At 49.7% G+C, this 13441-nt stretch overlaps 5 protein-coding genes across 5 annotated transcripts; 2 read left to right on the forward strand and 3 right to left on the reverse strand.

Annotated features, from left to right (window-relative positions):
- Positions 1 to 1701: 1701 nt before the first annotated feature.
- On the forward strand, positions 1702 to 3449 carry FIESC28_10395 (uncharacterized protein; the record flags this gene model as incomplete). The annotated part of the gene is made up of 5 exons (XM_031164527.1): positions 1702 to 1794; positions 1857 to 1991; positions 2050 to 2200; positions 2253 to 2991; positions 3050 to 3449. 5 exons carry the CDS (start codon positions 1702 to 1704, stop codon positions 3447 to 3449), a joined length of 1518 nt encoding a protein of 505 aa, XP_031011479.1.
- A 714-nt stretch (positions 3450 to 4163) lies between these two features.
- FIESC28_10396 (uncharacterized protein) lies at positions 4164 to 5805 on the reverse strand (the record flags this gene model as incomplete). The annotated part of the gene is made up of 3 exons (XM_031164528.1): positions 4164 to 4520; positions 4581 to 5147; positions 5200 to 5805. The coding sequence occupies 3 exons, from the start codon at positions 5803 to 5805 to the stop codon at positions 4164 to 4166; spliced, it is 1530 nt and encodes a 509-aa protein (XP_031011480.1).
- A 3033-nt stretch (positions 5806 to 8838) lies between these two features.
- On the reverse strand, positions 8839 to 10634 carry FIESC28_10397 (uncharacterized protein; the record flags this gene model as incomplete). The annotated part of the gene is made up of 2 exons (XM_031164529.1): positions 8839 to 8934; positions 8988 to 10634. 2 exons carry the CDS (start codon positions 10632 to 10634, stop codon positions 8839 to 8841), a joined length of 1743 nt encoding a protein of 580 aa, XP_031011481.1.
- A 583-nt stretch (positions 10635 to 11217) lies between these two features.
- FIESC28_10398 (uncharacterized protein) lies at positions 11218 to 11975 on the reverse strand (the record flags this gene model as incomplete). Its single annotated transcript, XM_031164530.1, has 3 exons — positions 11218 to 11377; positions 11436 to 11538; positions 11588 to 11975. 3 exons carry the CDS (start codon positions 11973 to 11975, stop codon positions 11218 to 11220), a joined length of 651 nt encoding a protein of 216 aa, XP_031011482.1.
- Positions 11976 to 12680: 705 nt separating this feature from the next.
- On the forward strand, positions 12681 to 13241 carry FIESC28_10399 (uncharacterized protein; the record flags this gene model as incomplete). The annotated part of the gene is made up of 1 exon (XM_031164531.1): positions 12681 to 13241. The coding sequence occupies one exon, from the start codon at positions 12681 to 12683 to the stop codon at positions 13239 to 13241; it is 561 nt and encodes a 186-aa protein (XP_031011483.1).
- Between the last annotated feature and the right edge of the window lie 200 nt (positions 13242 to 13441).

Genomic DNA, 13441 nt, shown 5'->3' on the forward strand with positions numbered 1-13441 from the left:
CGAGCTGCTGTGAGTGGAGGAGGTTGATACATCGAATGGATCGACCTTGGCATTCTAAATTATGGCATAGTGTGTTATTTGATTTAAGCCGACAGGTCGAGATAAAATATGACAGCACTCGAGAGGGTGGGGTCGGGCCGGAGAAGGGAAGCCAAGTCTTGGCTGAGCTCAGAGCTGAAGCTTTATGGTTCAATGTTTGGGGTGGTCGTGCTCGTTGCGAATGAAGGAAGTCATTCGCGAAGTGTCATCAGCCTTGACCAAGGAGTGGCTGGCCATGTGAAATGGCTCTTAATGTAATTTGGAGGACCCTTGTGTTTTGGGGTAGGAGTAAGCACGGTAGGTAGTCTAATATGGGTTCAATGCTGCCAAATGGAACCGTCACATGGTGGATGCCAACGTCGCAGGTCAACAGAACTGTAGAGTAATGGCAAGCTTTGGTGTTTTCTTTCTTTTTCTTTCCCCAAATTCGAACGTTTCCATCTCCATACCTTGAATCTTGAGACAGCAGAGATAAAATGACGATGCGGGGAACCGAGATGAAGCGGTCTACTCCGCACGGGGTGAAAGGGAAAATCGTGGAGGTGGAGAAGCATCCATGGCTTGTTAGCGGGTCTAGCACGGGCAGAGCTAAATTATAACTACAGACTGCGCAGCTGGACGGATAAATTGAAGCATCTAGAAATTCCACCAATCGTCTAACTTGTTTCCCCTGTTCACCTGGTACGATACGGTTATCATCAGCCGCAGAATGCACTTCCCCCCATTCCCCACCCCAAAACTGGCAGCAGGCGCCGAGCTGGTGGAGGAGTCGGCAGGGGTTTAGACAGTAGACGCCAAGGGGCACACGGAACTCGGCACCGCGTAGTGCCATCTCTTGTCTTTTCTTCGATATAATAGATGGAATTCTTGGGTCTTTTAGATCGTGGGGGAGGAGAGATAACTTTGGGGGTTGCGATCTTGGGGCGATTGGATATCTAAGGCTAAGTTTGCGGGGGTTTGGGCTACTGTAACCGTCGGTCTATTCTCGTTGAACTGACAGAGCAGTGAAATGGATACTACCTTTCGTGTTTCGACAGTTAAGCGAGCAATATTAACGTCAGGATAAGCACCTAATTACATATAACTGTAACGTCAATCACCTGCTGAAAGTGATCTCATGGCTGGGGACAAGTTAATCCCTATCAATGGCCAAGATAAGGTCGCAGGAGAAACTGCAGTAACGAGTGATCCCTTCCTACTCTATCCGTAAACCCACAGGAACTTTGTATGAACTTACAAGAGGCAAGGGCAAGAATAAGGAATCGCCTGCCATTTAGTCTGACAAGCTAAGCCTTTATTGAACACTTAGGGTAGTGGGGAAGGCGCGTGTTCCCGCGAATCCATCAACACAATAGTAGCCGTAACTGCCATCTGGGGTTTGGGTCTGGGGTTTCCTGGTATTGTAGAGAGTAGATAGTCTGGGGTCTAGGGCGACGGGGGCAAGATGAATCTAGACTTGGGTCGGGGGTTCCTTCCTCGACTCACAGATAAAAGAAGTCCAAGGAAGCATCAATCTTTCCTCTCTTTCCTCTCCACACTTTGTCTTCTTTTCATTATATCCTCCTTCTCTTGCTTCCTGGGTCTCGTGATTTTTAACTAGATCGTCGAGAACCCTCGAGCAACATCCACACATAGGCAGGAGCAAAACCGAAAACCGCCAAAATGCCTAGCAAGACCAGAATCTACAACTGGTACATTGCCATGGTAGCAGCGTCTTGTATGACGCTCTACGGCTTTGACTCCAGTGTTTTCAACGTATGTCCCAAAGCATCGAAATTGATTTTCTAGTATACCATGACTAACTTTGTGTTTTTTAGGCTCTTCAAGCGTCGGACAACTGGCTCAACTGGTTCAATCTCGACCTCAAGGAGGACAGTTACACTGTCGGTCTTATCAACACTTGCTACACCATCGGTGCCATCGTCAGTGGTTTCTTCATTGGTGGTCCTTTGGTACGTTCTATACGAACTTAATAACGATACGAGTGGTGTACTCATTGCAACAATATAGGCTGATTGGCTTGGACGACGTGCTGGTATGGGAATTGGATGCTTCATCACCATCATCGCCGCTATTATTCAGGCATTTGCACCCAAGGGAAAGCTTGGAGTCTTCATTGTTGGCCGTGTCCTCATTGGTATTGGTCAGGGTACCGCTCTCAGTAAGTCATCTACTATCGACAGCATTCCCGCCTAGACATTAACACTCCTCAGCTGCCGGCCCTGTTTACATCGGTGAAATCTCTCCCGCCGAGATTCGAGGTCAGGTCATGACCTTCTGGCAGATGTTCTACTCAGTCGGTGCTTTCATCGCCTACTGGATTAACTTTGCTTGCGGAAAGAACCGAGAGAAGCTTGGTGAATGGGACTGGCGCATGGTTGTTATCTTCCAGGTCCTCGTCCCTACCTTCGTCATTATCCTGCTTCCGTTCCAGCCTGAGTCTCCCCGTTTCCTCATCAAGAAGGGCAAAGTTGATGAAGCCCGAGCCGCTCTTCGCCGTATTCGCGAGACCCAGGAGGAGGTTGATGAAGAGGTCTTGGGAATCCAGGCTGCCATCGAGTACGAGAAGGAAGCCATCAGCCCCGGATACCGCGCTCTCTTCAAGGATCCTTCTATCAGGAAGCGTTTCGGAATCGCCGTCGTTCTCAACGTTGGTCAACAACTCACTGGCCAAGGTACCCTCAACACATACTCTACCTCCATCTACAAGCAGGTTTGGACCTCAACTGAGAAGATCAACCTCATCAACGCTCTGTGGGCTACTATGGGTATTCTTTTCACTCTGAACGCCGTCTGGACTGCCGATCGCTTCGGTCGCCGCTGGCTCTTCATGGTTGGTGCCATTGGTATGGCTGTTTGCATGCTGATTGTGCCTGTCATTGGTCTCGCTACACCGGACCCAAAGACAGAACCTTCTGCTATTGGTATCGTCGTCATGCTATACCTCTTCATGTAAGTTGTTTTGCTCCTTTTTAGATTCTTCCGATCAGAACTGACCCGTTTTTCACAGCTTCTTTTACAAGCCTTCATGGGGTGCTGGTGTCTGGATGTGGACCAGTGAAGTCTTCTCAGCCAACGTTCGAACCCAGGCCGTCGGTATGGCCTCTCAGTGCCAGAACGTGGCCAACACCATCTTCCAGCAATTCTTCCCTACCTTCCTCGCCAAGACTGGTCTTAAGTGCCTTTTCTTCTTCTTCGCTGTCAACATCCTCCTCGCCATCTTTGTTTGGTTCTGTGTCCCCGAGACCAAGGGTATCTCCCTCGAGCACATGGACACTGTCTTCGGTGGTGCCGACCACTCCGAGAAGGGAGCACAAATGCTCGGCGTGGAAGCTTCACACGCCGAGACCCATAACTTCAAGGACGGAGCGGAGATTCAGCAGAGCGAGAGGAAGCGCGAATCTGTTTAAGAGGTTGATGTGATTATTTGATATCTGAGTTATGAAGGATCTATGACAACAAGATGACAGGATCTTCATGGACAAGTCCAAAGGCGAAGGCGATAATTGATACATAGCTAAAGCCTGGATAACGAAATACTATAATATTTGAATAACTTTATTTTGCTCGGGTATAAACCAGTGATCCTAACCTCTGAACTTGAGCCAGGTTCGAATAATGTTGAACTGCCTACCACTATGGTCTATCTTTTACTATAGATTGGCTGTCAATTCTAAGCTGGCGCCAGTCAGCAATGACATAAATCAATATCCTCATCGACGCGACTATCCAAATTCAAGACCGACTATACTATATCTTTTAGCCTGTCTGAAATTAGATTTCAAGATATCATAAAAACAGATGCCTGTAGGAGCAGTTGTCTAAGCTATTATAGCCAGTCAGGGTCACAACTGCAAAGAGTAGACGAGATAGTAAGTGAGGTGATAACGACAGTTTTTGCTATCTTTCTACCAAAGTATATACAATAGGGGTAAAAGTCGCTTTTTTACTGTGCGATATGAATGAAGGGCAAAAAAGAGCACAAAGCAATCCATCCACAAGCTGAAAACCGTCCCCTTCCACATCAAGCAACCAAATCCATCTCTCATCCAGACAATCTCATGGAGACTATCCTCTCATCAAATCGTTTCTCAGTCATCAGATGACGTAGCCCGGCCGCGAATTTACTGGCACTGGTAGTAGAAGTCGTTGATCTTCTTGCAGGTGAAGGGAGACTTGCAAGTCTTGGGGCCGCTGTAGTTGGAGCCACCGCACTGACCCCACTGGTCAACAGTGCCGCCGACGGGAGGGTTGGTGGGGTTAGACTCGGTAGGAGGGTCGGGGGTGGTCTCAGAGCCCTTCTTGTAAGTGCTGCCAATAGCACCGAACTTGATGTTGGAGAAAGCAACCTTGGAGTTGGGAACGTTCTTCTCAAGGTCGGAAGGCTTGCCAGAGGATGTAGAGCATGATCCACGCTGGGAGCCGAGCTTGGTAGAATCAGTGGGGAAGGTAGAGTCGAGCCAGAGCATGTTGGAGTGGTGCTACGAACAAGAGTCAGTATATCATGCAATATGAAGGATTTAGGGATTGGGAACACTTACGTCGTGCCAGAGGGACATGACAAGAACCATAGGAGCCTCGAGAGCATCGCTCATACCACCCCAAGCACCCTTCTTCTCGAAGTCATCGGGATCCTCAAAGACCTTCTTCTGCTTGGTGCAGAAGTCAGCGGTAAGAGAGTTTCCGGGAACTCCAGCAATCTTGGACTGAGAGTTGGCAATGACGTTGCCGTTCTGGACATAGAGACGAGTGATCTCAGAGAGACGGCCGTTGGAGCCCTTGTGGAACTGGGTGACGACAGTGACCTTCTTGGTGGTGTCGACAGTGAAGTCGGATCCGGGACCGTAGAAGGTCTTGTTGCCCTGACGGTAGGCGTTGAAGTCACAGCCATCAGCATCGCAAGTTCCGCCATAGCGGTCGTTGGAGTAGGTTCCACCGCACGAGTCACCTTCACAAGCGTGCTGAGTGAGCTTGGTGCAAGGGTGAGGAGTGTAGGCAGTGGAGATGGAGTTGGCCTCCCAGATGTCCATCTCAGGGCAGCATGTGCCCAATTTACCGATACCACCGTTGACATCGCTCTTGGAAGCCTCCCAACCTTCAGAGTTGGCCTTTAATACATGTTAGCTTTCATCCTGGGCTCAGTATAGGCGCAAGACTTACCTGTCCGTTGATGAACTTGACATCACGAGGGCACTGGGCGTCACAGTAACCGGTACCGTACTTGGCACCGGCCTTGTTGCCGGGGTACTTGGACTTGCCACCATCTGCATCCATGCTGACAAAGTACAGAGCACCGTTCAGACCACAGCCAATGTTTGAAACATCAACATCGAAGGTGAATTCGTTGCCCAGGAGCTGGAACATCTGGTAGTTGTTCTCGTCCTCCATGAGGTAAGTACGACTACCAATGTTGGTACCCTGACTCTTTGTGACGAATGAGAGACTGAGCTGGTTGCCGCTGGAGGTGATACCATAGGTAGAAGCGTAATCAGCACCATCGACACAGCACTTCTCGGCGCAAGTCTTTCCACTGGTGCAGATAGAAGTGTCCCACTTGTTGCCGGTGTAGCAGTTGGTAGATCCTGATGTCTGATGAGTCCATCGCCAGTTGGCGTCAATGGTGACGGAACCCTTGACATTTGTGCATCCGCTGGAAGTACACTTGGACCAGGTCAAGGCAGGCTTGCTCTCGGTGGTGAGGGAGCAAACTTGCTGAGCCCGGACAGTGGCGATGAGCGCCGAAGCGGTGGCGAGTACACGATACATTTTGAACAAAAGCTAGACCGGTGGGTAGATGAGTTGACTGAAGAGGATGTGATGTGAGAGTGAGGTTGATCTGGTTTGGGGATCCAAGCTCATTATATACTTGGATCAGGGGCATAGACTATATGATCCGGAACTACCAAGATCGTCTTCTATTGCCCTTAACCAATATAGAGATGGGATGATCAAGAAGAGAAGCCATGATGCCGATGGGGCTCCAGTCTCCAATCTCTAGGCCGAGATCGGGTTACGGGCCGCGACCCCTTTGACATGAGAGGGCACGATGATCTCCATATCGCCTCCAAGACTATCCTTGTCGAGGCCAGGCAGAGTATGGCTCCGAGGCGGAGACATATCGAGGGGAACCATGATGAGGTAGGCGGGCGTACAGGGGAGGAAGTGACTGAGCCGATCTCCGTATTAGCCTCAGGAGTGGCGTACAGGAAGTGTGAGATGCGTTTCTGCAATACAATAGGAACATTGAGGCCGGTCCGTAGTTACCGAAGAAGAGAAATATTGGCCTCCGAAGAGGCTGTACTTACTATCATCTCTCATTGGAGGAGAGTTAAACCTCGGACTAGTGAGCGCGTATAGGAGTTCTTCAGACTTGCCTTGCTGCGGAGAACCTCACTCTCATGAAGACTACGACGAAACAGGATACCATCCGCTCTTCGGGCCGTCGCTTCCATCATCTTTGAACCGTAAGAGTAACGGAGCCTGAAGGAGACTTACAAAGAGATCGTGAGGTGGCTGAAGAAACATCCCTGGAAAGACAAGTAAGGGAAAGCAACAACCCACCGTCTTGACCAGGCGGATCTTCGTCTGGGGTCAACTCTACTTAGCCGTACCGGCTGGTCAGGCCAACCCCACAGTATTTTGGTCCCGATGGCGAGCCATGACGGCGCCCTATTTGCCGCTGCTTGAGCATGGGGTTTGCCGTGTATGGAGTACTCCTGCAACTTTCATCCGAATTCATTATGGGGAGGTCTGCTGTCAATACCCACCGAAGTCCTTTGCAATGACCATAACGGTTTTGAACGAACATAGCCTGTATGGCCCGTTGCTCCGGTTAGAGCCCAAAATTCAACTGGCGATATTGTCGTTGCATATCATTCCTTTCATGGGGTGAAAAACATATTGGCACCACAAGTTCCATCAGCTACTCCTATTGGGCAGTGAGCTATTGGATATGCCAAATATTGATTCCTGCGTCCGTATATCGTAGCAGCCCATGCCCTATGCCCTAACGTGGAAATCCATGTCTCACAGAGCGTTGATTTTAGGTTATTTGTGTTGCGTACATTGAGTGTATTGCGAGTTGTGCTGCTGCAAAGACCCCACGGTACTTCGGGATTCAGGCCGGCCGCTTAAAAGAAGTTCGACGAGTCGGCGGTTGCAGATATCGTGAGCGGACTTGTGTAAGATTGGAGTTGTTAATGCGCTCGTAGTATGCCCATTCTCATGTCCAGCAGCAGAAGTCGTTGGTCATCTGCCATTTGTTGCGGAGGCCTTAGAAGCTGAACCCCTGGCATAGTATGGCCAGGTCAGGCAATGGACAGATGCTTCGTCCAGATTCAGCAGTTTCGGATACATCATGACCGAGATAATGGCTCGGACCCTGTCATATGCCGACTATAGACCAGGATACTGCTGCCGACTGTGTGTAAAGCCTTGCCAGGCAACCGGTAAATCTCCTATATGACTGGTGGTCTCATGTGATAGCCGGTAGCAGCGCATTCCCTAAGCGAACTCCAATGCTACGGTGCCTTTATAGTTTGTATAGCATTGAAGTTGTGTTGTAATTGGTTTGGTGAGTTCTTCCAATCCGTCAGGTCCAACAGCTCAAGTTCAAGCAACCGTAGGGCTTCAATGTTAACCGTCACTCGACGTGACAATAAAAGCCTATGGTTCGTAAACAATGCCATTTCGAGCCACGGAGTTTAACCAACAGAGAGGACCGGAGTCAGAAACCCTGCGTCAAACGGGCATGTCGTCTTCGGCTCGAACCGTCTTGGTGGTCTTGCCAAGCCGGCCTGTAGTCCATACTCCATACTCCACAGTCAAGACAAGTGGGTGAGAAGTCATCTCCACACGTCGATGCATCCCGGAGATGATGGGATAACCCATTTCAGAAGTGCGGGGTGAAACTGTGGTTGTCCACTAGACTCGCCTTGACTGACGGATTAGATCGTGGAACATGTTCCTCCGTACTGTCCCAAAGCGTAGCGGGGTGGTTCGATGGGATGTAGTTGCAAGGGTGCAAAGGTGATTTGCATATTTTGGTTAGTGCGTGTGATTTGGCGTTGGTGGAAATGTATTTGTGTTTCTCCAGTTCCCGGTCATGTTCCCGATAGAATGAGGTTGTTTGTTGTTGTCTTTGAATTGGGGAAGTTTGAAGTTGGGAAGGTAGTTGGATCTCACGTCCAGCCGCCACACGTGATGACCAGCTGCACGTCCAATTTACATTGACCCTGCCCTGATCTGATAGTACCTATGCTAGACCATCCATTAATTCAAATTATACTGCCTGGTCAAGATCATCCGAGTATAACTTGTTCATGCAATAATAATAGTATCCAGAGAGGTATCACCAACACCCCTTAAAACACCACCTGTATTGATATAATCTACAAGGATGTGTATCGCGAAAGTCCACGCCTGTCTCTCTTATCTCTTGTCTCTCGTCTCTCTTCCTTTCGTCCAACAATTATCAACGACAAAAACTATTGTCCGCTTGAGGAATCCCAATCCTCCCTAGACGCCATATAATCATCCCTTCCAATTCCACCGTCCCCAAAAGCTTTTGCTCACAAAATCGAAGACTCCTAAGTGTTAGTAACTGCCAGATTGGTGCTTTGCCACCACTCATCCTCTTCCTCCGTTAACCGGGCATATCCCATTCCATTATGTCGTTATTTAAGACGCAAAGGACTATTTTCGACTGGTCCGTCCGTTGCTTTTATTTGGCGTGTTATCGGGTTTCTTGGGCTGAGAGTCTGAAGCATCTACCGGTTTGTATTGCCCCTCTGAAGGATCCTAAACTCCACGAATGTCGGCCAAATGGAGGTTTTTACTTTGACGAGGCAGTCTCTGATCACGCTCGTAGACGTAGCCGCAGTTGGCACACAAAGTCTAAGTAGAGTTAGCAACGAATCAATCAACCCATCTTTGTAGACTGGACTCACCCTTGGACCTGCTGGGCCGTCCCTGACAGCCCAAACGCTTGTGCCCCATATCTTGCAGTGCATACATCTCCACTGGAATCTTTCTTGGTCTGTCAGGGCGCCGCCACCGCCATATCCGCCAACGTCAGGCGTGCCTCGTCCTCCAGGCGTACCACCTCGTCCAAGGGGACTCAAACTTCGGAAACGACGCTTCTTCTTGGACCGTTCGCCTCGTCCCATTCTCTCTTCCTCAACCTCCATCGCTGCCCCAAAGGGTGTGCCTCCGAGCATGCCTGTTGTAGAGCTGAACCGTGCCGTCTCACGGCGCAATCGTCGAACTTCACGTTCGCGGTCACCTTCTCTCTTCTCAATTTCTTCCTTACTAAGAAATTCCACCTTGGGCTCCCAGTCATCGCCGAGATGCTCCGGTTCATATCTCCAACCAGCCTCTGAACCGTGAGCAGCGTCATTTGGCAGCTCCTGCTGCAGACCACCCCATCCAGCGACAAGGCCACCTGCTTCACACGCTTCCTTCTTCAGCCGCAGAACAGCTTCGTATATAGCATGGGTCATCGCGGGGATCCACTCTCCCGTTAATCCCAGATCTGTACAAGTGACCTTGGCGAATGCCTCAGCAGTACCAGGAGGGTGCAGAAGAGACCACTCGAACTTGTCAGTGTAAAGCATCGATGCTAGATTGAGACTTAAGTTGATGATACATCGGTAGGTGTCGTCGGGGTTGTAGTCATCAGAGTCGGGAAGTATCGGTGTCGCCTCTGCCGTGACATCGGGAGCTTGAGTTTGTGAGGAAGTGGCTGCACCTCCCGTCTGCGCTGGTGTGTCAGGCCGTGAAGTGCCACGGATGGCAGAGGCCGGAGAATCATCCCGGGACTTGAGCGCAAAGCTTGGTCGTGGCGTCAATCCGGCCGTTGTAGGTTGTGGGGCAGAGGGAGCCTGCTGGTCGCTATGGAACAAAGGATGTAGAGCAACACCCGAATATTCTTCCAGCTGTGTTCGAATTTGTTTACTAATTTCAGCAGTGGCGGCTTGTCGGTTTGGCAGATCCAGATCCTGCACCAGCGTTTGGGCAAATTGGTCAGTAGAGATGAGCGTTTCGTGAAGGTTCCAACAGAAAATGTCTCGAAGTTTGTAAGGCACCGTCGCCTCCTGCTGACGGTACTGAGGGAGCGATGTATCCACTGTGTTAGGGTTTGGCGTTGGATACGGAGCTGGGGGGATAAACGCAGGAACGTCCAAATCGATTCGAATTGGAATCAGAGTAAGAGGGAGGGTCGCTTGAATGGCATTCTGCTGATCGCTCCTAAGCAACCTATGCTTAGCTATCCAATCACGCCAGACGCCCTGCACCTCAACTGGCTCCTTAGTATCTTTGCCAACCTTGTCGGCGAGGTCTAGTCTGCTGGCCGAGTCCTCCTTGCGCAAGCTCCGCAGTCCTGTTGGTCGTCGACGCGGGTCATCGCTGTCGTCTTCCAGGTCGTCATAGCCATCTTCAGCATAATTAATGATGGTCGTCCCTCGTTTGGTAGTCCTCGAAACCGGGCCAGTGGGCGCGCTGCTTGGTAGAACGGGGGTGAGGAGGGAGTTGTTGTAGGCGCGGAGTCGCGGCGCATAGCTCGATAGGAATGCCTGGGGCTTTGATCTTTCCATTGTGTGCGTTATAAGACCCCGGTGGTCATTTCATGCCGTGGAAAAGGGAGCTACGCCAACACGCGAAGAGTCTTCTCTCGCTATTGCCTCAGGGCCTTTTGTGGCTGACTTCCTGATTAAGGTCGTGACTTTCACGCGAAAACAGCCGTATAGATGCGGTGGCCGAAAGGGGTGAGAGAGGTGGTTGTTTCGTGCCTGTCGTGATGGCTTCAAGGCTTTGATGATTGATGGAGTCGCGAACTGGGGACCTTTTTCTTAATCGCGTCGCTCGCCGTTCCACAGGTTTGCTGTGAAGTGCACGGACCATACAGGCCGCGATGATTACATAATATTAGTGACATTACCCTATACCCGAGCATCTTATCGCCGGCGCTGTCAACATACATGATATGAATGCAATCAGGCATAAATATTTGACTTTGTTTACTTCATCAAGGAACTCAACAATAAGGAAATGTCTGTAATTAACTAAATACTAACTCTGTTCTGTCACTGCTTGCAGCCTCTCCTGACTTTATCTGTATCAACCATCCCATTTGATTGCAAGGATACCTGCTCGGGGTTGGTGCTGAAAATAGGTTCTTTAGGAGTCTTGGTCGTGAGGGTCAACAAGCCCATATCCGTCGTTGAGATAACGCATAGGTATGACTTTGTATGGAGTCTGCATCCAAAGTTTTTGCTTCTTGTCTTTGTCTTGATCATTGGGACACGGTCCTTTGCCGATGCCAGGCACAGCTGGAATACTGTAGTGCATGTTAACGAGGATACTTTCGTTACCGCAATCTGTCAGAAGCAATTTACCTGTACCCAAAAACGCACACATCGTAAAAGGTGCATCCTTTCTCTTCTGTAAAGTCTCCTTTAGCACACCCAACATATCTCGCGGTGGGTGACATGCACGCATCTGTCTAACTGTCAGATACAGTCAAATCGCAAAATCTAGGGCGACTCACAGTAGTTGGTAGTGGCTTCCATTTCGGACTCGCTGTTGTCTTTCCGAAGCCAAGCTGCTGCAGCGGTTTGGAAAGTAGCCTTGAATGATTGCCCTTCGCAATCAGTTGCTGTAGTTTCCTTGTATATAGCCTCTCCTGACACTGGAGACTGGGCATTCGAGTAACCCCATGGGGTTGATTTGGAGATTAGCTTGCTGACGTAGCGTCGTGCATCCGTTTCCAAGCGTTCATCCCAATAGAGATCATGGAGCCCACCAGCTCGTCGTGCTTTGTTGATGATCGCCAGGGCGATATCGCGATCCTGTTCAAAGGAAACTTTGGGGGGAGGGGAGGGAGGAAAAGCAGAGGAGAGCATGACCAATGAGGCCAAGATAAGTTTACGAAGCATTTTGGGTAGTGGTGAGAGGCTTTCGGTCGGATAAGATGGTCGTGTGAGCTGAGAATGATAATGAAAAGAAAGCAATGAGCGCGTGAACTACTGCAAAGAAACAAGAATTTGATGAAGTTGAGCGAGTGATGGAGATGACAGATGACAGATGACGGGGGTGGGGGGATAACATTTTCTACAAGAAGGCTTGGTGGTCATCAAGAGGAGGTAACGACGACCTTCACTGGTCGATTGTCGAAGAAGGCACGATGGCCTTATGTTATGAGTTCTTCCTTACTTGAGAACCTGAAAGCTGGATTAAACTTCCCAAGAAATAGGAACACCGGCAGCCCCTGCCTATTTGAAGGGTTGAGGCATTCGAGGATTTGTGCCAAAGATACGCATCGGCCGTGCACATTTTGCTCCTCCAGTTGCCTGACCAAATAGAAGCCTATGTACTAGACAGAAACAGTGAATTTCTATTTATAATGCAATACATGATTGTTTGACAGCGGGATATGCACGGAGGGCATCTGAAATAGAATGATAGGAAGGTCAACCGTGTAAGTGACATGATCGATATGATTCGTCAACCTTCCACAGCATCCAACCGGCCCCACAAATGACGTCTCACAACCAAGACCCTTCTTTCTTTAATTGAAAACATTTCCTGCAAATCAATTCCGACATCGCCATCACCTTCCAACTCCACCAAAACCACACAAAATGGCTTCACGCTCACCCTCTATCGCTCCTGCATTTATGCGACAGCTATATTTCCAGTCACAGCGCCACTCTTCCTTCCTCCGCGCTCCTCTTGCCCACCCAGTCGCAAACCTAAACTATCAGCCCTTCCGCGCAACGCACAGCATCCCAAGGCCACCTCCCCCAATCTACGCCAAACCAAAGGCTGAGCAGGCGAAAGTGGGTGAGGAACCCAAGAGCGAAGGCGAGAGGCCAGATATCAAGGCCTCACATTATCAACTATCATTTACCTGCGTTCCCTGCGGCCATCGCTCCCACCACAACGTATCCAAACAGGGCTACCACTGGGGGTCAACGCTCATCACATGTCCCGAATGCCGCAATAGACATGTCATCAGTGATCACCTAAAAATATTTGGTGATAAGACAGTCACCATCGAGCAAATTCTACAGAGGAAGGGTCGGTTAGTCAAGCGGGGCACCCTGGGCGAGGATGGTGATATTGAATTCTGGCATGAGGAGCATCAACCAGTGCCCTTGAAATCAGAGGCCTTGAAAAAGGACAAGAGAAGCTCGGATTAATCGGCTATGCAAACGAAGGACGGGATAGATTTGAAGAAGACTGCATTGTACGATAGTGTAAATAGAAGCATTGGTTGGCGTTGATGGGATACCCTCCTCAATAGACAGGAAAAATCATTATAATACGCACGAGCCTTAAGAGACGGCCGTGTTTTATTCTCATACTTATCTACAAATGACTTTTACTTTAGATCCAGATG

This window comes from Fusarium coffeatum (assembly GCF_003316985.1).
Source record: "Fusarium coffeatum strain FIESC_28 chromosome Unknown BRIP53273_contig_302, whole genome shotgun sequence".
In the NCBI taxonomy this organism is placed as follows: Eukaryota; Fungi; Ascomycota; class Sordariomycetes; order Hypocreales; family Nectriaceae; genus Fusarium; species Fusarium coffeatum.